Source organism: Limanda limanda, chromosome 18 (genome assembly GCF_963576545.1).
Source record: "Limanda limanda chromosome 18, fLimLim1.1, whole genome shotgun sequence".
Classification (NCBI taxonomy): domain Eukaryota; kingdom Metazoa; phylum Chordata; class Actinopteri; order Pleuronectiformes; family Pleuronectidae; genus Limanda; species Limanda limanda.
Window position 1 is genome coordinate 12426270 of NC_083653.1, and position 24165 is coordinate 12450434.

At 41.8% G+C, this 24165-nt stretch overlaps 1 protein-coding gene across 1 annotated transcript in view; it reads right to left on the reverse strand.

Annotated features, from left to right (window-relative positions):
- The window catches only part of nbas (NBAS subunit of NRZ tethering complex), a 150702-nt gene that overhangs the window by 116419 nt on the left and 10118 nt on the right, over window positions 1–24165 (reverse strand). The window contains exons 8-21 of the mRNA XM_061092083.1: window positions 23712–23845; window positions 21066–21164; window positions 19211–19349; window positions 19064–19129; window positions 18843–18971; window positions 18383–18446; window positions 17687–17880; window positions 15599–15874; window positions 9022–9147; window positions 8544–8695; window positions 7884–8024; window positions 4119–4197; window positions 1615–1719; window positions 1025–1161 (exon numbers count right to left, since the gene is read on the reverse strand). Coding sequence (XP_060948066.1) covers window positions 1025–1161; window positions 1615–1719; window positions 4119–4197; window positions 7884–8024; window positions 8544–8695; window positions 9022–9147; window positions 15599–15874; window positions 17687–17880; window positions 18383–18446; window positions 18843–18971; window positions 19064–19129; window positions 19211–19349; window positions 21066–21164; window positions 23712–23845 — 1841 coding nt within the window. The remainder of the gene's footprint in view (window positions 1–1024; window positions 1162–1614; window positions 1720–4118; window positions 4198–7883; window positions 8025–8543; window positions 8696–9021; window positions 9148–15598; window positions 15875–17686; window positions 17881–18382; window positions 18447–18842; window positions 18972–19063; window positions 19130–19210; window positions 19350–21065; window positions 21165–23711; window positions 23846–24165) is intronic.

Below are 24165 nucleotides of genomic sequence, written 5' to 3' on the forward strand. Positions count from 1 at the left end.
TGTGTTCTTCTAGAAATGTAGTTGTGGTATTTACATGTATATATATATAATGAATACTCACAGAGAGAACATAGGAGTTGTGAAGTAAGGGGATAAAGGTTAGGAGAAATCCAGAGTCTGTCATCTCTGTTACAGAACCATAAGAGGTTTGAGGAATGATTCCTTCCCCTCTGACACACTCCTCCATCATCTCCTTCTCACATCCCCTCTCCCAAAGTTCCCCCCTTCAGTGCTCTTTCATTCTCACAGCTGAAATGTATTGTGAGAGGAAAAAGTAGAACAAGAACTACGGTTGCAATTATTGCAGCCAGTATTGTATCATTTTAAGGTGTTCATATTTTATATGTAAATTTTTAAAAAGTGGCCATTGAGTCTCTTTCCTATTATTTTCTTTCCTGTGTGACAGAGTCAGCCCTGAAGCTGTAGCTTACACTAGTGTAATGGAAGAACATGTTCGTGTGTGTGTGGGTGTGTGTTTGTCAAGGACACAAGAAGACTCCTGCTGTGTAAAGGTGAGAACAAAGGAGCCAACGTGTGAAAGGTCTTTAAGCATGTGCTCCATAAGGGATGTGATTCTCATGTTGAATGGTTTCAATTTGCGATGTAGTGACAAGTGAGGCTTGTACATTCCAGAGAGGTGTAAATATTCATTTCCTGACATAAGGAAGGGTTTGTGTCCCTGCAGTTTCTATGTGTCACAATGGCAATTGTTGCAGAGGAGAATCAAAAAGCATGTATATGGGAGTATAAAATGACAGACTAGAAATTTTTCAGTTTGGGTAAATGTGTAAATGTTTACTTGTAGACTTCCTCACGACTGTATACCTCCACCAATCAATGGAGTTGCAGGTCTATGAATTCTTGAGTTATGGCCAAATAAGTGTTTTGCAAGGTCACAGTGACCCTAACCTTGAGTGCAAGTGAACGTTTGTCCCAAATTTGTGGAAATTCCCTAAAGGTGTCTTCATGTTCACCACAAGGGGATAGACGGATGGAGGGAGAGACAACATGATGTGGGTCTCACCTGGCCTCAGGCAGCAGAATGGTGTACTCGTGTGGAGAGGTGGTTTCTGGGAAATTGTTTAGGATGGCTAGTCGGTGCTGGAGGAGATCTGCTCCATGGTACGTGAAGAGGATGTCCAGAGCCTGCACGTTACTCTCCTGTAGACAAAAAATATTTATGATCCAACAGACAAACATTTTGCCATGGTGGAGGTACACCATGGCAATTTCCAATGTATGCAAATATAATTGGCAATAAAACAAATTCTGATTCCGATTCTGGTTTTAAATAAAATGATTTTTAAATCATACAAACCAAGGAAAACGAAGGTAAACATATGTAAACACATAAAACTATTTAACACAAAGCAGGAAGGTTTGATGAAAAATAATGGAAACGAAATAGGCTCAAAATTCCTATGAAGGCTGTATATACACTCAGTTGTCAGTTGTGTATTATTCTGTCAAGCAGATTTACGTCAATTAGAGGCTAGATAAAAGAAACACCCTCCTGTATAACACAACACATCAAACTAGAGCCAAACGGAGTTGCAGACAGCTATAGATCAAATGAGACCATTAGTGAGGGAGTGTGCAGGAATCTGATGTTACCCTGGCATAGTTCCTCGCGGACAAAACTATATTTTGACTGCGGAACTTCTTGAAGAACTCGGCGTCGTATTTCTGCTCTGCTGCGTGAGGGCCACCGAGTATCTCCTGCGGAGTGTCAGAAAGAGAGGGGAAGAGAGGGGGGGGAAGATGGAATACAACAGTGGTTCATAAAAATACATTTTTGAAGCAGATGTTTATCTTTCCGGAGAGAATGGAGTGAGTTAACGGAGAGAAAGTCAAACCGAAGATGAGAGGAGAGGGGCCAGGAGATGATGTGACTGCAAATGAGTCCAATAAGGCAAAGTCAACAGAGATGCTATTTAAACTTTCAAGCGTACAGCTGTCTGAACCATCTGAGGAAGGGGTGTGTGTTTGTGTGTTTGTGTGTGTGTGTGTGTGTGTGTGTGTGTGTGTGTGTGTGTGTGTGTGTGTGTGTGTGTGTGTGTGTGTGTGTGTGTGTGTGTACGCATATGTCAGGAGGGAACATTTGTTGTCATGGCCTTTGGCTTGAAGGGATTTATGTGTGTCCGTGTGTATAAAATTTCTGTAGCCTTCTGAAGGCCAGACTGTGTGTGTATGTCTGTGTGTGTTTGGGGCCATTTGTGTGTTTGTGTGTGTGTGTGTGTGTGTCTTGATGGATAGCCTTTGAATGGGCCGTATGCAGACACAGTCGGCCGAAGTCGGGATGATAAAAACCCTAATATCATATTCATAGACAGCCAGAGAAAATGGATTGGGGCAAGAGGAAATTGCTGCAGTTACCATGACAATGTCCGAATAAAGAGAGAGACGTCATTATGTCGGTGTTGAATATGTAGCAGAGTAAAATCTGATCTCCCCTCTCCAGAGAAGGAGAAAGTGTCGTACTGTTCATCTGTGATTTATTGTGGATGAGAAGTGTGTGCATGATAATGCTACTCGTAAATCTAAAATCCAGAGTGTTTCCGAAGTTGCCTGTGTCAAAGTTTGAATCGAAGCTTCCATCCATCCATCTCTCCTGCACTAACACTCATACACTGGATGTCAATTGGTTTAGTAAAACCATATGTTCTTGTGTCAAACCGAGATTTGTCTCTCAGATAGCAGATTACCAAACTAGTGTGTGATCTCCGGCTGACTGGACAGGAAACGAGAAAGCATTAAGTGGCCAACGGGTAAAAAAGAAAAAACTTTCGCTCATTTAAACATGCATACACATAATATGGTCGTTTAGTGACCTTCAAACTTCAGACGTCAACTTCAAAGTATGATAATTGTAGTTAATAGTACATGAAACACAACCTCCTTCCTGTGAGGTCTCAGTGAAGCAAGCTGCAATCCCGTGAGCTACGTTTTTCATAATGAGTCATTAGCTTGGAAAACATCCTCACAAACCCCCACATCTCAACATTATATTTCTATTTATACTAACACAGACACATTTACACACATACACACAAACATTAGGAGGAAGCATTCTGGTATGAATTTTGCAAATGAGCAGCCCTGACTGATGAGTCGCTGATCCAGTCAATTACTGCTACTCTACAACCACTGACCCCTGCAAGGCTATTATAAGTGAATAGGTATATTGTGTAAATATATCTATCTGTGTGTTTTAGTCATTAACCAAGTATTTCTTCCTTGTTAAGTGTAGTTCTGGCTCGAGGGTTCAAGGGTAGACGCTGATGGAGGACTAGCTGCACTGAATAGGGTGTTAGACATTTCTGAAATAGTAGTGACACTTGCTAATCTGTTAGTTATTAAATCTAGATCTGAAATAATAAATCCAATAATCTATTGGCCAATGGACAGAAAACTAAGAAAAAGTGTCTGACCATCTTGGTTGGCATTAGCTTAGCATTTTGTCTAGTGTTTGCCAACACTCAGCCACTGTGGCAGTAAGTGATGTGTTTTATTAGGTCGGACACCTTAGTATGCAACAAATAGTAAATTAAGTGTCTACTGTTTAGGGGGATATATTAAACTGCAACATTACAGTTGTGACAACAAAAACAACATCACAGAAAATGAGAAATAAAGTACTGACAAAAGGTACAAACTGGGTCCTCCTGATACCAAATTACTAGGACTGGAACTGAATTGCTTCACATGTGAACAGTACTCAACTCTAATGTTGAGCTATTGTTACTTAACTAATGGAACAAAAGAACATTTTAATTTCTAGAAACACATGTAAATCAAATGATTAAGATTTTTAAAGTTAGCTGTATATATTTTAAACATTACACATCTATTTGGTTTTCAACACAAACACATGTATTACATCATTAATTTTGGTCCAATCATCAACTGAGTGTGTCTGTTAAGATAGACAAGTTCAGGACTGCAGAACCACCAGAAGCATTCAAGGGAGATTTGTGGGAGCATGATTCCATTTTCTTTATAATCTATATGATACAGTAGATAATATGATAGAATGACGACCTAATTTAATATATTTAACTCGGCTAGTTCGGCTTCAGGTTGTGTTTCAATGTTGATTTGTGAGAGGCTATTTTTACCTCATATGTGGCCAGTCGGTCCAGGTAGGAGAGAAGTTTCAATCGGCTCCGACACAGCTCCTTCTGCTCCAGAGTTAGCCTACAGAAACACACACACACACACAAATCATACAACACAATCTTTTCAACACAATACAATATTAAACACAAGATCTCTTCACAAATTAAAAGATCTGAATAGACTTTTATTCTTTTCTAAAAAGCCAAATCAAACTTCAGGCTTAGTCTGTTCACAGGACTAACACACATGGCTTTAAATTAACTGCATATTGACCCTATACAGTACACCCACAGGGGTGTACCGTATATAACAATGCTTGGGACCGGGGACTACAGTACCACATAGTGCCCTCCAGATCTAATCATTTTCTAAGCGCAACAAATCAAGTTCTTATAACCATAAGAACCCTTCAGTGTTATGTATGGGATGCCTGATGTCAATGAGGTGAGTGATCGCCCCATGTGAATCAAATCCATTTTCAATGTCATTTAATCACGACCATAAATAAATTGGATGACCACGAACACCAAGGCACTGGGCTATATGGGATCTACCTGCAATTCAATCACTCAAGCTGTTCCCAAGGAAAAGGAGCCACAAGGCTTCGGCGAATGGTCAGGGGAGCCCCATCACTTCACTCACACACTCCGAGTTCACATTGTAAGTAAATAACCTGAACAGGTCGAAGTGGTGGCCAGAGCGCTCTAAAAACTTGGCCTGGATCAACCGCAGTGTGAACACAGGGGAGCTGACCCCTCCACCGCCATCTTAATCCTTAATCCCTCATTACAGAGTGCGCTATCAGGCCGGATCAGGGTTCCTCCACATTGGGCTAACAGAGATTAAAAGTACATCAAAGAGTCGCGGCTTAGCACTCACGCTGGTGGTAATTATTGCTTTGCTCTGCCTCTTCACCGCAAAGTAAGAAAAGTGGAGGTGGAGGTGGAGGGAGGAGAGCGGCGGCGGAATAGAGATGGAGCGGAGATGATACGAGATGTTGGGAAACTATTAGGTGTATGTGTGCGTGTCCGCGTGTTTGTGTGCGTCTTGCATTTCAAACCAATTCGAGCGGCAGGTTATTACAAGCAGATGGCATCACTCCTCTATCTCTGTACACATTCCAAATATATGACTGTTCTGGCCAGATATTGAAATGCATAAACAGGCCAACACACTGGTATGCAGGCACGGAAACACACGCGAGCGGAAATGTGCTGTGTGATAAAAGCGATTATCAGAGAGTGAGAGGGACAAAATTGGACTGCATAAACAGACAGAAATACTTTGCATGCACGTGGATGTGACACTGAAAGCAAACACACACGTGAAAATGAAAAAATGAGACGTCTGACTGAGGTCGGAATCTGATCAGATGAACACAAAGACATTGCAGCACACTGCCCGCTTTCATCCTCACTCTCTTTCACCCCATCCTGCTCACCCTCTCTCTCTCTCTCTCTCTCACACACACACACACAACACCTGCAGTATTGTCCATCTTGTCGTTGCATGCAGAGAGCCAGAGCAGCAGTTATAATGGTCCTTGGTGGGTTCTGAATCACTTTATTATGCAGACTGATGAGAAAGAGGCTAAAATGTTAAACCACCTGCATGCAATCGAAACGACAGGTTTTAAAACATGCAAAACAAACAACGCTGAACTGGTGCATGACAGCAAAGAAAAAAAAAATAGAAAGCGATAACCAAGTGCTGACTAAGTCTGCATTTTATGTGACATTGCATTTCAGGATAACTGCAAGTGCAACACATTGATTAGGGCTGGAGGACTATACCTTGCAGTAACAAGACAGGATTGGAGAAGTACATTAACATCCATCATTTTATTGGGTACTTTAAACTAAGAGGGAAATTAAGATCTTTTAGTATCTTTTATAGGACAGCAAAAGTCGATTGAGTTGATTTTACTCCAGCTACTGAAAATGTGATTCTCTCCTGGACAAACTGCGACCTTTAAAAGTGACTTCAAGAAGAATTCTTTACTCTCGTTTAACCTATGGGATAAGAACTGCTTTATTACACTTTTCTGGCTGCTGATAGAAAATGGGCCTGATTGATCATGTCTTTCAAGCATACAGACACACACAGACACACAGAGTCAACCTTCAAACATTTAGCAGGACAAGAGATGCACTCTGTGCGACAGTCGATATTTAAATACAGTCCTCTTCTACACACAAGAGCAACACACACACACAAAGCGCACACACACAACCATGGTCGGAGCAACTGTGATCGATACCGAGCCATTTCTGTAATGGTGGTGTAGTTAAAAAGAAATTAAGAGAATTATTATCTGTCTCTGGCCTCGGCCACGGGGCTCAAGGCAACATGGTTGGATCCATTAGTGAGGGGCTTCGCTGCACCCAACACACACACAGACACACACACACACGTTTTGGGGATATGTGTGAGCATGCTGACACTCTGACTCAGAGATAGGGAAAGGAGAAAAATAGGCATATTTAAAGGAGGTAATTCACTGAGGATTTAATGTAATGGTTTATTTAATGTTTGTAAATTATCGACTGTTTTTACTCCCTCTTATATCTCGTTCCTAGCCTCCATCTTTTCTTTATCTACCACAGACTACAGGCCTGAAATAAAGATTAGCAGTTTTATTACACAATGAGCTAAACAGAAGGAAAATCAAACGGGCAAAGGGATGAGGAAAGTAAAAAGGGAACCGAGGGATTTATGTTCCACTGTTTCTGCTTCTTCTCATTTAAATGCAGACTGGAGACTCACTGGCTCATCTGTTGAACAATGGAGACCAACTACAAAGCTTTAAATACCTGTAACTACAGTAATTACTTACATATGGCTATGCATCTTAAATCATTCATTTCAGCATATGCACATTTTCCTTTTGCTTGTATTTCGATATTTTAACACACACTTGTAAATATGTATGTGAATTTAGGCTTAGGAGTGTTTCATTATGCAGGTGTGTGAGCGTGTGCATGTGTGTGAGTGTGTGTTTGTGCATGAGAGGTGATTAGTGATCACTAAAGGGTTTTTCATTAGTCTTTCCCTGGGCACTCGACAACAAAGGCATAAATTACCTCCAGCAGATTACCCACTAATCTCCACCAACGCTTTTTTTCCCTCTCTCGCTCCCTCATCCTCATTAATGTCATTGCCTTTATGATCCCCTCTCCGGCGTGCGACCTAATCAAACAATCACGGTTCAAATGTGGCAGCATTCGCTCCCATTTCCTCCTGGTTTCGTTAAATGCCTTCACCTCAATTTCTCCTTTTCTTTATTTTGAATAGTGTAATCACCCCGTTGATACTCGGAGTAATCATTACTTTAATTTAATCTTTACAAACAGCAGGTAACAACCGGCCAACAAGGCAATGACATGGGTCAGTGTCTGCTTTTTTCTCTGTGGGATTTTACCACCCACCAGACAACTGCTGCTGAGACTTAGAAGCTGGTGTTTGTGCACCGTTTTTAGTCATTTGTCATAAAAGCAAAGTGAGGGAATAGGAGTATTATCGTGCAGAAGGATTATATTTAAGATACAGGCTTTGGTAACTTGCACCAGCCAGGCAGATGCTTGGTAAAAAGAGTCTGCAGCTGAAGGATGCTGTGTGTAACTACTTGTCCCAGGGATTTCATTCAAATAAATCCTCTCATCTCTGTGCATTTAGAATATTGGCAGGATTTATGCCTCCTGTCTTCATATGTTGCCTTACTGAACTACCAAGCTGACTAACCAACCATCCAACTGGCTGCATACCTGCTAAAGTCCACCTTGGCAAGCAGTTCTTGTCTCTTCGTGTTCTCCTTCTCCTTCTTCTTCTCCTCCAGCTCCTCGTCATCCGACTGGATGTCTTCGTAAGGGAGGTCATCGAGGTCAACATCTCCTGGCATGATAAACCTAGGAAAACGCAGTGAAATCACAAATAGGTACAAAGTAAATATGAAGTAAAAGGGCACTCGGTGAGTGCATATACCTCAACAAAGGCCCAACAGCCTACTTATGAGCTCACATTAAAGTTCATTAGATTTGGACTTGGATCTGCATCAAATTGCAAATATTCAAATTTATCAGTCCCCTAAACATGCCTGCTCTTTTGAGGACAGTCCATTTATTTCTCTGTGAAATCACAGAAAATGCTCGAAAACAGACTATCTCGAAATTTTTAAGAAAATCTTCTGATTTGTTATGGATTCTTTCCTTTCGGATTTTATTTCCCCAAGTTTAGTTCTATCCTTCCTGCAGTTATGCGTAAACTTGCTTCCTAACGGACAAAAAAAGAAAAACCATTACCTCCTTGGTGGAGGTAGTAAACAAAAGGAGGCGGACAGAATGAGCTTCAGGAAGAAGCTGTAAAATGTTGATATTGTTATAGCTGATTATGTTTGTGGAAGGATTGCGTTGGCGTGTGTGCCCTACCTGCCCCCATCCTCTTTGTTCCCTATGGCTATGAGGGCCTCAAGGTCAGTTCCCTTCAGGCCATACTGCAGCAGCTCCTTGGCAGCATCAACATTCTCCGGGACGCGTTCCACACACTCATGCAGCACCCACGAGCGCTTGCGGATCTTGCTCTGGGTTAAGGAATGTAGGGAGCGGAGAGGGAGCAGGGATGAGTTCAGAAGAAATGGTTGACAAAAATGAGGTACAGTATGGGGAGGGGGTGAAAATTTGCTACAAATTGGTAAAAATGATGCGTGAAATAGAGTAACGGGGTCGTGCTGCACTTCAGTGTGTGCGTCTCCATCTAACCCAAACACATTTACTGTATATTTATAACCAGTCATCTAATATGCTATAAACCCCCGATGCTCTGCCAAAATTATTTTTTCCTCTCTTCTTTCCCACCCCTGATCCTCATTTGCTCACATCTGTCTTTCTTATTTCTTTCATCTCTTACCAGATAATCCTGGATGGAGGCGATGCTGACGGTACTTTTCCTCCACTGTCTCTGGTAGACCAGATCGGAATCCAGACTATACGCGTGGGCAAGAGAAAGCGCCTCACCATATTCCTCATTGTCAATCTGTGAGAGAAATGCACATAAAACGCATTACGAGGACATAAACTAATATGTATGCATATTTTGAACAGACAGCGAAGAAGCAAATGTATATAATCAGAGAAGACAAGAACATGAATATTCATTTGAAGGTGTTGTAGACAAGTGTCGGAACGGAGCAGACAGCAGCTAATTAAGTAGCAAATTATGTTTTCTGATGTTATATTTAAAGTTTGGAGCAAAACAACACAACTGCAAAACAATACATTTATTGTCTTTTCTATGATATACTTTGTAATGTTTTTTTTAAACCTAATTATCATCCAAGGGGTGTATTACCTATTTAATAGAGATAATTAAATGAATAAAATACATTAAATGAATTCAAACCACGTCATATTTACAGCAAATCCCTAAGTAAAAGAAGTCATGAGAGAAAAGTTAATGGCCAACTTTTTTTTATCACTCTGAAGGACAACGAAGGTTTTAAATAAGCCTGTGCAATAGCTATGGCACTTCCGAAATCCTTGAGTATGCACAATGAATATTCAAAGACTGAATGGGAACAACTCAAACATGCAGATTTCAATCTGTGTAGCAATGTGACACAGACTGAATTGGACCTGCTGCAGAGGGATAAGGAGAGAGACTAAAGAGGAATCAAATATTTGGGGGATATTTGAAGAAAGAAAATCTGCAGGGGCAAAGGAACTCCGTCAGTCTGAGCCCGGGGAGCTGGTCTTACAGGATGGAGACAGACGGCCTGAACTTTTCAGAACTTATTTGGGATCAACACCGCAGGGAACAGACTTACTAACTCAAAAAGTCCTTGAAAACTACAAACTATGGAAGTGAAATTCAAAGAAAACCAAAATATCTTTTATCTCCCCATTACTATGAATGAGTCGAAAATATGATGTAAGGTTCAAAAGTAAAAACATCTTGGTCAAATGCAGAAAACGAGCACAAAATTATTCAAATTGACTTTTCTAAATGATCTTATCTAATTCTGAGTGTGGGAGAATTTCACGTGAGCAATGTAATGAAATTAATTACACCTATATTTCAAAGTGGCGACAAATTTAACCCCTAACATGCGTCACCAGCTGTATGGACAAGGACAACATCACCTCCTGTGTAGATAAATCCCTCAATGACATGAATGTCCTGCATGAAGGTTAGGCTGGATTCATGCCTTACCATCGCACATGTGACATGTATTTATCCTCACCAGTCTCATTAACACACATTATCTATACCACTCATCCTCATTAAATGGCACGGGGGAGCTGGAGCCAGTCCCAGCTGACATTGGGCGAGAGGCGGCGTACAACCTGGTCAAGTCGCCTGCAAAACGCATCCACACCTACTGTCAGTTTAGAGTCTCCAATTAAGCTAACCTCAATTTGCATGTCTTGGAACTCCCACTCTGAGAAAACCCACGCAATCACAGGAAATTTAACTGGGATACGAATCAAGAATCTTCTTCTTGCCACAAGTGCAGCTAAATAAAATAAACTTTGGTTTTGGAGATTTTCAAAAAAGGCTTTTCACTGTTTTTGGCATGAGGGTCCCTTTTATTATTAGTGGCATGGGGAGTAAAATCTATTAGATCTCATTAACAGATGTGCAATGGAAACAAAAGAACCAATTACTTCATGCAGCACTTCAACATAAATACATCAATGAAAACCTACAGCCCGTGGTATAACGGCAGGAAACAGAGGTCAAATGTGGGATGTTTTCTGATGACCAGGCTCTACTGTGTACTATGGAGCCTGGACATCCTCCACAAGTTCAGACTAACATGGCCACCGACTGTACATATGGAAAATCATAATACATATTTAGGCTGTGACTATCAATTCCACTGGACATTTTGGCACAGCAGTGAATGAGCTGGATGAAAAGGCAAAGTGGGCTTTTAATGCCACCAAAAGAAGAAAAAAAATCTGATTAAAATTCATGTTTAGAACTGGCGCTAGAATCTAAATTCAGTGACGGCCCCAATTATATTTTGCGGTGGTGAAGCGTGGGGTCCATTAACCAGCCAAGACCTCCCCAAAATGGGAAAAACATCCACTGGAAGCCCTGCATGCAGAATGGTGCAAAAATATACTTCAGAGTTTTCAGACACGTGGCCAATAACACATGCAGAGCAGAACTTGGCCACTATCCCTATATAATTAAAATTAAAAAGAGAGCCATCAAATTGTATAAACACCTCCAATCTAGCGACCCACACTCCTATCAGTGCAAGGCCCTTCAGCGCTGAGAGGTGAACATAGATAAGAGTCCCCTCTGCCAGCTAATCAAAAAGCTCTCAGCCCACACACCCACACACACACACACACACACACACACACACACACACACACACACAAGATCTCAGACAAAACAATGTGACCCAAGGCAACCGAACTATATTGGAACGAAACCAGCAAATCACAAAGTAAATTATTCTGCTCAACCCTAAACAAAGAGTACATGGCGGCGGAGTACCTGACCACCATGACTGATAGAAAACTAAAGAAATGTTGACAATGTTCAGACGAGCTGGACACAGGCCAGGCCCTGGAAAGAAAAGCCAAAGTATGAATCAGGAGACGGAAAATGATCAGTCTCCATCTCTGGCCGAGGTCTTTCTGTGTATGGAGACCCTGTGTGTGCGTGGGACTACAATTGGAGACTTTAACTTGACCTTATGTGAATATGGGTGTGATTGGTTGTTTGTCTCTGTATGTTGACCCAATGTCAGCCGGGGAGTCCTTCAAAATAATAAGCTGTATAGATAAATGGTGGAGTGTCTAACCTACCACACTAAAATAATAACAAGACCAAATGTCGACAGCCACACGATCAGCTGTTCTCACCATATATCAGCTCTTTAAAGTAAATGCTACAATCAGCCTGCGATCACGCTCACAAAGACAAAGATAGTGAACGTCTAGCATGATAAGAAATTAATTAACTTTACACGTATTTGGTCATAAATCAAAGATGTAGACGATGTATACATTTTTACCTGACAGACAATAACTCAGAGAATCACTGTAGTGATGTGCATACAAAGCAGCGTTAATTAGGAAAACAAGATGGTGATAAACATGATAAACATAACACCTGAGTCACATATGAATGTGTGAAGGAAAACATAGCTTGACATCATGTTTACATTTAGCTTTAATTACCGCAGTACCAGTTTCAGTAACATGACTACAGGCTTTATATAAAGATGGACTGACTGCTCACCCTAACTGAAGCCGAAGCATCCTGATTGCCTCTGGGTGGCTGTCTGCAAATCCCACCTCCTCCATGTTAGTGGATAGGACATGAAGGAGGGACATTGACTAAACTGAGCTAGCGAAAGATAACCCCTCATTTTAAGCAGCTCCTACTGATGAAGGTCAAAGTGTTCATCTTTCTGATACATTTTTTTTTTTAAATGTCATTATTGAGAGCCGAGACTGACTTGCTATTGGTCAAGCACCTGTATCAGCAGGACCTTGATACTGCAACCCCATCCACCATCACTACTGCAAAGACTGTGTTTCCAAATGACATCTTCAGTCTACAGCCTGTCGTCTTATTACTATACTGATATAGGTCTTAGGTAGTAGCAGTTGTTCTCGTTGTTGTTGTCGTCATAATTAATACAGAATTAGCCTGGCAACACATGTCAAGACATGATGATGCTTTAAGAGGATTTGTGTCGTATCAGTGTCTCACAAAATGATTTGATCCCACAACATCATGACACCTCAGTTTATTCAGGCCCACACAATGTGCATTAGAGTGCATGTGTGACTGACAGACTGAGTATCCCTCTCTCTCTCTCTCTCTTTGTGTGTGTGTGTAGGAGTACAAAGCATCACATTAGCCAGACTGCGGTTCCCTGAGGGCAATAAGAAACCCACACAGTTAAACCTCTCGTAGGAGGACATCAAAAACTGCTTCCTTCTCTCTCTGGATTTAGCCAATAAAACTGTTAGCAGCCCTGCTAGTGTGCTACTCATATACAGGCAGGGTTACGCTATTGAATGCATCATCAAACTCCTAAAGACACGAGGAGGTCAACTTAAGGAAATCCCCCGGACTCACTCGCTCTGGACTACTCACGGTCTATTGGACCACAACCTTGACTGAGGCGAGGCTTGGGAGAGACGAGGTCATACCGGGTCATACGAGGAGGGATCGGCTCATTCTGGTTTGTGTGGATGAGTGTGGATGATGTGTGTACTGTTGTCAAACTGTACTGATCTAACACAAGTGATGCATAGGGACTGACAGGCACAATAAAAAATGTTCATGCATACACAGACGTACATACGCATGCAGACAATCCAGACACCTCTCCTCCTCTTCACTCATACGCCTACATGTGTGGTGTATGTGTGCTGGACAAAAAAACAACAGGAGAGCGGCAGCAGCAGCTGGTGAAGTGCCGCGGCTACCAAGTGTTACAAAGAGATAATAATGATGTATTACTTTCTAACTCTCCACTGTTAGGATTGATGGTGATGACTAATGGCATCTAATGATGATGACAATGATGAAGAAGGCAGCAGATGATGGGTCATAAAAATGACTGATGAACCGTGCTCAAACTTGGGGCCGTCGAGAGCCGATAACACTCTCGCCGTGCTTTATGATCGAGCATGTTGTTGTCTTTGCTGCAATTTGTAGTGAGCAGCAACGACAGCCATATTTCTAATGCAGCAATTAGCATTTCAGAAGAACCCCTGGGACTGAGCAACAGCCTTAAAGCAGACTGAACATCTTGCTTGGTTTTCATTTCTCCTCAACAGCGTGCTGGAGCTGATCCAACAAAACAATAGCACTTCACTGAGCTGGCACAGGATTTATTTAGTTGGAAACCAATTTTGCAGATCAGCCGGTTATAATTCATTCAATGGCCAGACAGATTAATATGACGTCCTTCAGTTGCTGCTAAAATCGGTGGCCAAAAATAAATGATATCAATCTCCAAAGAATATTGAGAACTGCTCTTAAAAAAGGATTACTTGCATTATAGTGACTTAAGTATCAGTCTGAAAATGTGTGGGCCTTAAAAGAGGAACCCTGCAAAATCCTGAGCATTGATCAAACCTAATGGGTGATATCAGTTTATTTGGCTAAATAAATGTAAAGCACAGTATGAGAAAGAGAAGTGCACGTCAGCACTGGAGTTGTTGTATAGATTACTGAACTGAAAGAACATTGAAATGGAAACACGAAGGCATTACGACATGAACACTGACGAAAGCTTTTGTCGGCTAAGCACATAAGCGTTTTGTTGTGGGAGTGCTGCAATGAATAAGTAAACAGCAACAGTAATGTGACTCTCCATTTTCTCCCCAAATGTGGATATGCTGCCTCATTCTGTGGACGCCTACTGGGTTTAACACAGTGCGGCTAAAAGCTAACTTGTTAAATCAAAGTGCCTGTCCACACAAATCACAGCAATAATGTGACTGTTAGGAAATATGCCAGCCCCAATGCCAAAACTAATATATCAGCTCATAAACAGTGTACTGTAGATAGAAAAATGTCAAGGATCCCCACAATGTCATTATCAAACCCTTATGACAAAGACATTTAATTGAGACTTGTTAGTTTTCAGTTTAACCATACACTTTCATTAAAAGAAAACACAATTACAGGGTCATCTCTGCTGAGAGTTGCACTTCAAGCTGTTAGTTTTGACTCAACCGATCAGATCCTCTGATCTGCTTTTATAGAGATTGCTGATCAAACTAATTAGAAGGAATATCGACTGATACCAAATCGGTGGCCGATCCATCGGATTTTACTGTAGGATATTTAAAGGCTAATTTGGCTACTTTTTCATTATTAGCTACACTTACAGTAAAATCCTCTGAAACTTAAAATACAGACAGTTAGGGTCCCCATGAACAAGAGTGAGGTGAAATATCTGTATCACCTCTGAAGGATTTTTTTTTTTTTAAATATTTAAAATGAATAGGTTATGAGTGCCATAATGAAAAAGTAGAAAACTTTGCCATTCATTTTCTCAGAAATTCTACAGTTAAATCTTCTGAAACTTGACATACTGACAGTGAACAAGAGCGAGGGGAAATATCTGTGTCACCTCTCAAGGATTTAAAAAAATAATATAGAATATGATTAAGTTTTGAGAGCTCATGTTGTAAGTCAGGCTCTCGTGATTAAACTTCCCCAGAGTCACTGAGCTCTGGCTGCTCATGATAATGCAATTATACTGTTAAGCAGGTATGACGATGACCATGTTAAACAACCACCGTGCAAGGGTCTCATTATTCTCCCTTTATGTCATCAAGCACTTTTAAATTGTAAAGTGCTCACGTCACCACATTGATTCACGCTTTCACGTGTTTTGCACATTCTGCTGTAGATGTTATAATTAAGTTACAAGACACATTTATCGTATGTGAACATTAGTATTCCTCATTTCCGAGCTGTGTCAGTCTCCTACCTTCCTCTGGTACAGTTCCTCTGGCGTCGTTGACCTCAGGCTGACCAGGCGGTAGTTCTTGACCACGGTGCGGGGGCGCTTGCGCGGCGGGGCAAAGCGCTCCATCTCTGTCACATAATACAGACCCTGCTTGATGTAGCCAAAGTAGCGGGCTTTGGCTGAGGACTCTTCGTCTGAGTCAGAGTCGCCTCCATCGTCGCCCTCTTCGTCCTCGCCCGACCCAGCGCTCAGGTTGCTCTCCAGGCGCTGGCGCTTCTGGGCGTGCTTCACCTCACACTGCGGACGAAAGAAACCCAGAATCAGGAAGGGGATGGGGGTGGGCTCAAAAAGAAAAAAAAGGATAAAAGAGGTTTGAAGCAGAGGAATGAAAGAGCTCAAATGATGGTTCACAATAATATTAGGTAAAAGAAAAAAGTAAAGGTGTTTTGAACAGAAATTTGAATTGCACATCAAACACATGACCTAAAAGAGACCATAAAGCCACAGTTGTCTTGTTATATAAAAATGCATCTGTAACGTATCCAAATCCTAAAGTGAACAGATCCAACACCCAAGTGAAGAATAAAAAATGAAGAGTGTGATTCAGTGAAGCACAGTTTACATCTAGCTGTGCTTTCACTGGTAAACACACTGAATCTTCACAACCTCGTGCAAGATCAGCAGGCTGTCTGAGCACAAAGCAACAGCAAGGTCAAGCTGCTCGATAGAGAATCTAAAGCCAAGCTGCCAAAGTTCTTTCTTCAACTTCAATAGTCCTGTTCTCTAGTTTTGCGATTGCCTCAGTCGGGGGAGAAAAAATATTATTTGCTCATTTATCATCGACACGCTGTGGAGAGAAGTCCTCATATTTCGTAGCGATGCCCCTCTGGGTTTCAGCCCACTGGAGAAAAAACAGAGCACTTCCAACGGAGCACTGCTCCCAGCTGGGGTGTTATGAAACATTTAGCACCTGTAAAACATTAAGCATCTTAATCAATGTGGAGCTTCTAAAGAGCTGCACTAATATGCCACGCTAACTCATCACACGCAAGAAGATGCACATGTGTTAATCATCATAAAAACACATTATTCAACATCAATTTAGGTGCACCCACTAAAAGCCAAATCTTCTTTTTTACAATTTCGACACATATGAACCTACAGGCGTTCATTCTCCCTCTCCATGCTAAAGCTGGCTGATGAAACCTTTCCCCCAAAGTTGGCTGGCAAAGCAATCTTCCTTTTTTTCTTGCTGCTTTCAGATGGCAAGAAACAAAGAACGAGAATGAAACAAAGAGGAGTGAAGGGATGATGTGATATCGGGCTCTTTATGGGGGAGGGGTAAAGAAGCAGTGATACATATTTCATCAGGACGCACCCTTACACATGCTTTTACACAATGATGCTCACTATGTCTACAAACATGAAGAAAATGTGAACATTTATATTTTTTATGACAAAGCTGTCCTTAGAGGAATCCTATCAGCTCACAGTAAAGGATCTATCAAGAATCAATGCACACATTCGTGTTGGGATGGATTTTCCTGCACAGCAGACTCACTTTGCATCAGAAAGTGTCTTTTTTTGTTGCCAATCTTTCAACTTTTAGACTATTGACCTTGAATGCCCACTCGTGGCCTGTCCAGTCTCCCTTCTCTCACCTAGAGGCAACCAGTCGTGTGCAGCCCTGAACTGAAGAGGCAGTTTAAAAGTGGAACTTCACCCTGAGCGCCTACCTCCACCGAGGCTAAACACCATATTTCACACACTTGTGTCACAGATATCAGTTTCCTAAATATGCCAGATTTTTTTTTTTATCATGATCCAGGAATTATTCCCTTGGGGATTGGTAAAAACGTCCTATCTTGCTATGTTAAAGACAGACACCAAAATTGTGTGGTTTCTTCCCTGATCCATACTTCATCTTCCAAGTTTTGTGGTAATCTTTTCAGTTGTTTCTGTGTGATCCTGTGGACGAACCAACCAAGAAACAAAGGAGTAGCTTCCATTCTATACAATGTTTTTTAAACCCCAGAGGATTCATTTTGTTTAAACCATCTCTTAAAAGGTTAATTTAAAAGTCTTTCCTATAAACATCCTGACATTTACCTCCAGGCTGAGGAACCCCCCGTCGTGCGCCGCGGTGACTCGAGGCGAGGGCTCGAACCACTCGCAGGATTTGCCCAGCAGGTTGCAGAGTGTCCTGACTGACGAGACGGTGACGGAGCCGGAGCAGCGAGCCATAATCAACACGTTGTCGCTCCACCAGCTCACATCCACCAGCGGGTAATACTGCTCCTTATCTGCAACAGATATGGAGAGACACAGGGAGCATAATGATGTGATCAGACACAAGGGGGGACCGGCTGAAAGCTGTATTTTCATACTTTGTGGACTTGGACCCAAATTTCCGGGTCATGTTCAACTTTTTTCAAATCTGTTTCATCCTCTGAGACATATTTACACCTGTGGTCATGTTTATCACTTGTCGTGCATGAGATGGCGACTTAAACACAGATTATCTCTTGCACAAGCTGTCACGGCAGTCATCACCACTGGCCCAAAACTGTCAAAAAAAAGGCGGTACAGCTGCACAAACAGGCACAAGCGTAGAAATACACACACTCACAAGCATGGACACTGAGGCAGGAAAATATCTGCTAGCCTTGGCATATGGTTGTGTGTCTAAATAACTGTATGGTTCGGTACATAAGACCTGTCAAAGATCATTAAAATCGTATCCAGTGTCTACCGCTGTGTCAGCAACAAGGTCGGCTCCCTCTCGAACCGTTCAGGCCAAACTACCTTTTATCTTCTTCCTTCTCTCCAGCGATGTCTTCCACTCGGGGTTGATCTCTTCAAATCCCGGCTGAGGGGAGGACCGGAGGATGCAGGAACCAGAGAAGAAAGGAGGGAAAGCAGAAGAAGAGAAAGAGAGGAGTGAGGGCGACATTAATCAGCTAACCCTGTTTATACACACACACGCAGAGACCAGCAAGTAAGCAGAACACACACACACACACACATGCACCATAACTCAGCACAAGAGTCTGCAAATATAAGTTCTCTCTAAGCCACCGGACTTAATGTATAATGTCACACACATACATAAACACACATATTCTTATTTGGGCCAGAGAAGGATTACATTAATACAGTCAGTCAAGCAGCTAATGCATAAAATATTAGCAGGACACGGTTTTATACTGCGTAAGCAAAATCATACATGCTTACAGAAAAACACACAAGCAGCTTCGGGCTTTACCTGTTGGTCCTGGCTCCATGTGGTCCTCTGTCTGAGCGAGGGGACGTCCCAGACAGACAGGCGGCCAGAGAAGTGGATGACGGCCAGGAGGGTGCCATCGGGGCTCAGGCTCATGCGGAATACACCGTCCTGGTCAACACAAATGCACACACACAAATTTTGGCTCAAGACAATGCTCCCTAATCCCACTTAGGCAAACAGAGAGAGTGGAGCCACGGTACCTTTTCATCCCCCTGTCTTGGAAAGAATCTGAAGCTGGGAATCCTAAAGAAACCTCTCTTCTGCTTCTAGGACAAGAACATTGTGTGTGTTAGACACTGTTTGAATACTTGTGCATGAAGACGTGCGCGAGTGTGTATTCTCCTCACTGGGTTGACGTCGTCCTCATAGCTGGTGACCTGCTTGTAGTGCGGCGAGCCGGAGAGAGTCCTCCAGGCTGTGATGCCGCGGCAGGAGGCCTTGGATGTACTGTCGTCTCCAGACTCACAGCCTCCCACCAGCAGCAATCTGGAAAACAAGCGCGCACACGCACACGCACACGCACACACACACGCACACACACACACGCACACACACACACTCTCATAGTTACCACCTCCATGATTACACCCTAACAGATCAATTAGCACTACCTTACACGGACAGCAAATTAAGGTGGTCACTGCGAGGTCATCCTTCAGCTCGGATTCAAGCCATGTTATCTGAGTTTTCCATTTCGCCAGGCACTGGGTTAGAAAGTTATTTATCAGGTTGTTTTTTTGTTTTTCCAAGTCTTATTGGAATCAATTGCCAGACACGGCTAAGACACAAACAACACCACAATGACCACATGATGTGTGGGTCTGTCTTTGCAGTGAAACAGAACAGATGCCACTGCGACTGGGCTCTCAGGGGGGAGGTGTGACAGGGAGAAGCAGCGCTGACCAGCTCAACACTGCCCCCTGGTGCAGAGGAATTAGACATTAAATAAGAGCCAAGAGATGAGTTTGTTAACTGATAGAAAGCAGTTTCTTTGTGTTTTTGTTGCAGCTCAAGTCTGGAGTATAACATTTACTGTATAATGTGATCTAAGGTGTCATTAAAACAGATGCTGGAGTACTTCGAACACCCCTGATGCACATCTGTATATTCTGAACATACATGAACAATATTTACTCTGTATTACGATAATGAAAAATATCACAATATCAACCAATAGTGCACCATAATATAAACATGTTATATTCTCATTAATATTCTGGTAGTATTTTAAGTTTTTTTAGGTTTCGCTAATTGATTTATTTTGCCTATATTCAGTTTCTCACCTTTTCTTCTACTTGTCTCTAACCTATTCTCTCTGTTGCTGACCCACTTTTCACACAGGGATCATTAAAGTTTCATCGCATCTATCAGTTGGCAAACATTTGACAGTAGCTTCCAAAATCCATTAAGCTGCCAAATCGAGCTTCACGGGCCAAACTGAGCCTGGTTTTCCTGCAGACTGTGGGAGTGCGGTGAAAAAAAACGGTGAGGGCAGAGGGCATGAGCTGGACATAAATAACTGAAACCTCTGACTGCAGCGCGGTGAGGGAGGCCAAGGACGCTGTGGACAGCTATGGTCTATTCCTACAGGTATTGCATTTAAGTGATTGTTTCATTTATTCCTGAGTATGCCCCTTGGCCCTGTTCTATAATGTAAGATATTGTGCCTGTGCAGGAATGTGTGTATAAGAGACGTTTTATAGAATAAACTGTATATTTCAGCAGCATTCTTTCTCATCATGCTAAAATGAAGCTCCAGTCAAGTGGACTGAAAGAAAATAATACATAATTATAAAAATAATAGAAATCATGTTCATTTTTAAGCATATTGACGTCATGAAGGAGTTTACTTATATTGCCCCCAGATGTCAAATGATAAAAGAGTTTAAAAACATATTTACGCTATATACGCCGTCACGTAGCGTCATCAGTAATGGGTTCAAGCATAAAAATGTATTCAAAGGATGTATAATGATGTCTGTAGATGAGTGTAAACGTATGAGAGATACTGATGAAATACTGTTCTAATAGAAGCAGGCTCAGACTGTGAGTACCAGAGAAAACAAAATGTGTAAGGTTGACAAGTAAATGCTACAAGCCGTAATTACAATGCAAAAGTAAAACAATATTCATTATTTCGTCTATATTCTACGAACACTACAGACAGATGTGGTGTCCTATTGATAGCAACAAGTCACTTACCGGTGGCCCGGGTGGTAAAAAGCCGAGGTGATGCCATGGGAGTAGTGGGCAGAGAAACTGAAGCTGTGGTTCTCCTGAAAGTTCTGATTGGTTCCCACACTGAGATAAAGGGGAAAAGGAAAGTCAAATGACAAGCCACCTATGACTGAACTCTCCAAATAAATAAACAATGAAAATATGAACGCTCCGAGTGAAAATGTTAATGGCGCGACAAAAAAGATGACAGAGCAATTTCAATTCCAGCTGCAATTAAAATGAGACATGGAAAAATATAATCTTTAGATTTAAGTGGGCAATCTAAATTGGATTGGTACTAGAGGAGATGTTGTGTAATTTGGAGTGTAATTTGCGGGATATCTCGCTGGGGAAATGTTCCCTAAACTGTATAGAGAGAGGAGGAGGAGGAGGTAAAGAAGGCAAGTGCACAGGGAAATAGCTGGGAGATTTGCACAGTACCAACAGTTCAGCTTCCTCCAGACTTCAATGTGTTTGTGCTACACACACACGGCGTACACACACACGGCGTACACACACACACACACACACACACACACACACACACACACACACACGCACGCACACACGCACACGCACATACGCACACGCACACACGCACACGCACACAGAAGTGCTGGCACAGAGCAGCAGAGATGACTTACTGTCAAGGCTCAGCTATAATTCTGAAATTGTAATTCAGTGTGTTTGAGCGACAATATTGGAATGCAGTCATATGAAAAGGAAGAGTGAGTATAAGCTCCATACTGAAAATGAACCTTGAAATACAAGCCAGCACTTTCTGAGTAAATCTGGTGCAAAGGTCCCTCTCATCTTAATTAACTCAACATGCGCACGCACAAACACCCCCCCCACACACACACACACCCACAACTTTACAATCTGAATGCCTAACCTCAGCTAGAACCCTAAAAGTCTAAACTTATAAACAGCCATTCACACTATTGGGGACAAGAATTTTGGTCCCCACAAACCTATTATACACAACAAGTATTGATGTGCTCCCGGTTTCCTGACCTCATGAATACAGTAAAAGAACCCCCCACACACCCTGATGGCTTTTAAAGGCAGCTCTCGCCATTTATCCGCCAGTAATAGAAAAATAAATCAGCATTTTCCTCTCCTCTCCTCTGCAGAACTAAAGCAATGTCGCGGAGTGCAGGATGCCATCTGATCGGGATTCAACACACACGCACAATCTCATCCTGTGTCTTGGAGTGTCGGTGCACCCAGGCTCGGTGTGAAGACGGTAATCATAAAGAATGAAATGGGAAATCTCTGAAATAATGCCCTATTAAGTTGTGCTAAATTAAAAAGGGAAGCTGCGGGCACACACGAGGAAAGCACACACAAAAATCAGATGTCATTTTAATAAATGTGTGTTTGAAAAAGGATTGGCAATTGGTATTCAAAAAGAGAAGTCATTCCCCTGAACGTTTACATATAGATAGAAATGCATCATCAAGCTCCACAGAGGATGCACTGGGCTGTTAAGGTTAGAATAAACAGTAAACATGTTCTGTACATCTTGATGAAAGACATGCAGCACAAAGTGCGGTGTTAAAAGTGCACTGCATACCAACATTAACTGAAATACTGTGGAGGGAGCCTCCTGATTTTGCTGCCGCTGGCCTGGACAGGCCAATATCATGGAGGGGAAAACTAATTCCTACGTACGCCTCAAAAAATGAAGTCTGAGTGTCTGGCTGACAGATGAAGTTCATTGGGCGCTGGATGATGGAGCAGGACAATGACCCGGAACGTGAGAGTTTCGACTACAGAATGATTTCAAATTTGGGCTGAGAAATTAACGCAACAGAGATGTGAAATGACCCCAAGAGGAGTCCAATCAGATATTCTTAATTGAGTCCAAGCGATTTGAATTTTGGTGGGTTGATATTGGGCACTGAATTATTTCTGATACAGATTTATAGACTGATAGATAATTAAGAAAAAATGGAAAGTTTTTCTAAAATGTTATCAAATCTTCATGACAGACAGGCTTGATATTTTAAAGGTTAACCATGAACTAAATAATAAAGAACTATAGATAACAAGAAGACACAAATACAACTAAACAACAACGAACAACTTTTTTTTTACATCAAATGTTAAATATTATTTAGTTTGTTCTGTAAGAATACATTTTACATAGACATGAACACTGCCATCTTGTGCCACTGATGATTTTGAGCCACCGCCTGCAGAGCAATGATTCTGATGTGAAGACGCGAAATTGAGGTCCAATCACCTGTCAGTTCCAGCTGTCAATCATGACGTTTAACCTCATTTTTATTTGGTATTTGCATCAAATAAACAAATAAAACCAAACCTACTGTAATATGTATTTGCTGTGTACTTTGACTTTGTATTTTGTCCCATCCACTACCATCGAGGAGGCAGGATTTATGACTTAGTCACCAGGTGGCGATGCTATTGGCTTACCCATCTTTAAATACGGTCTGTGGTCTATACTTAGAACTTGGATAAAGCTCGGATCACATTTTATGACCAATTTAAGAAGATATCATCTAATTCTAAAGGGTTTCTAATGCTTTTTCTTCCCACTACATAAGAAGGTGCTTTGGGGTGATCCCTCTAATATCTTGGTGTATCAGTGTCGTCTCTCACCTGACGAGATAGCTCTTCAGAGCACCACCATATGTGATAACCAGCAGCTCTGCTGACCACTGAGCGCTGGCTGTGTACTCCAGGAAGATCAGGCCTGCCACTGCACAACTGAAATCCCCTGGAAAACTCAGCACCTGGATCAAGAGGGAGAGATGAAACAGAACTCAGCAGCAGAATCAAAGTGACTGATGTAAGTGGTGGAGGAAATCAAAGAGATAAGGAATCTGCTATTATTTATCAGTTTGTGTCCTACACAAGTTTTTTACAGGCGCAAACAACAAAGATACATCAAACCAGCGATGTTTGCTAAAGGACATGAGAAGACGAGAAAGGAGACGATGGGACAGGGAGCAAAAAAGCAAAGAAATGCAGACAGTGAGAGAGATGAGAGATTTATTTTTCCCATCCATGAACACTTTTTTTATCATATCCTGAAATAGCACCAGTGTGCGCA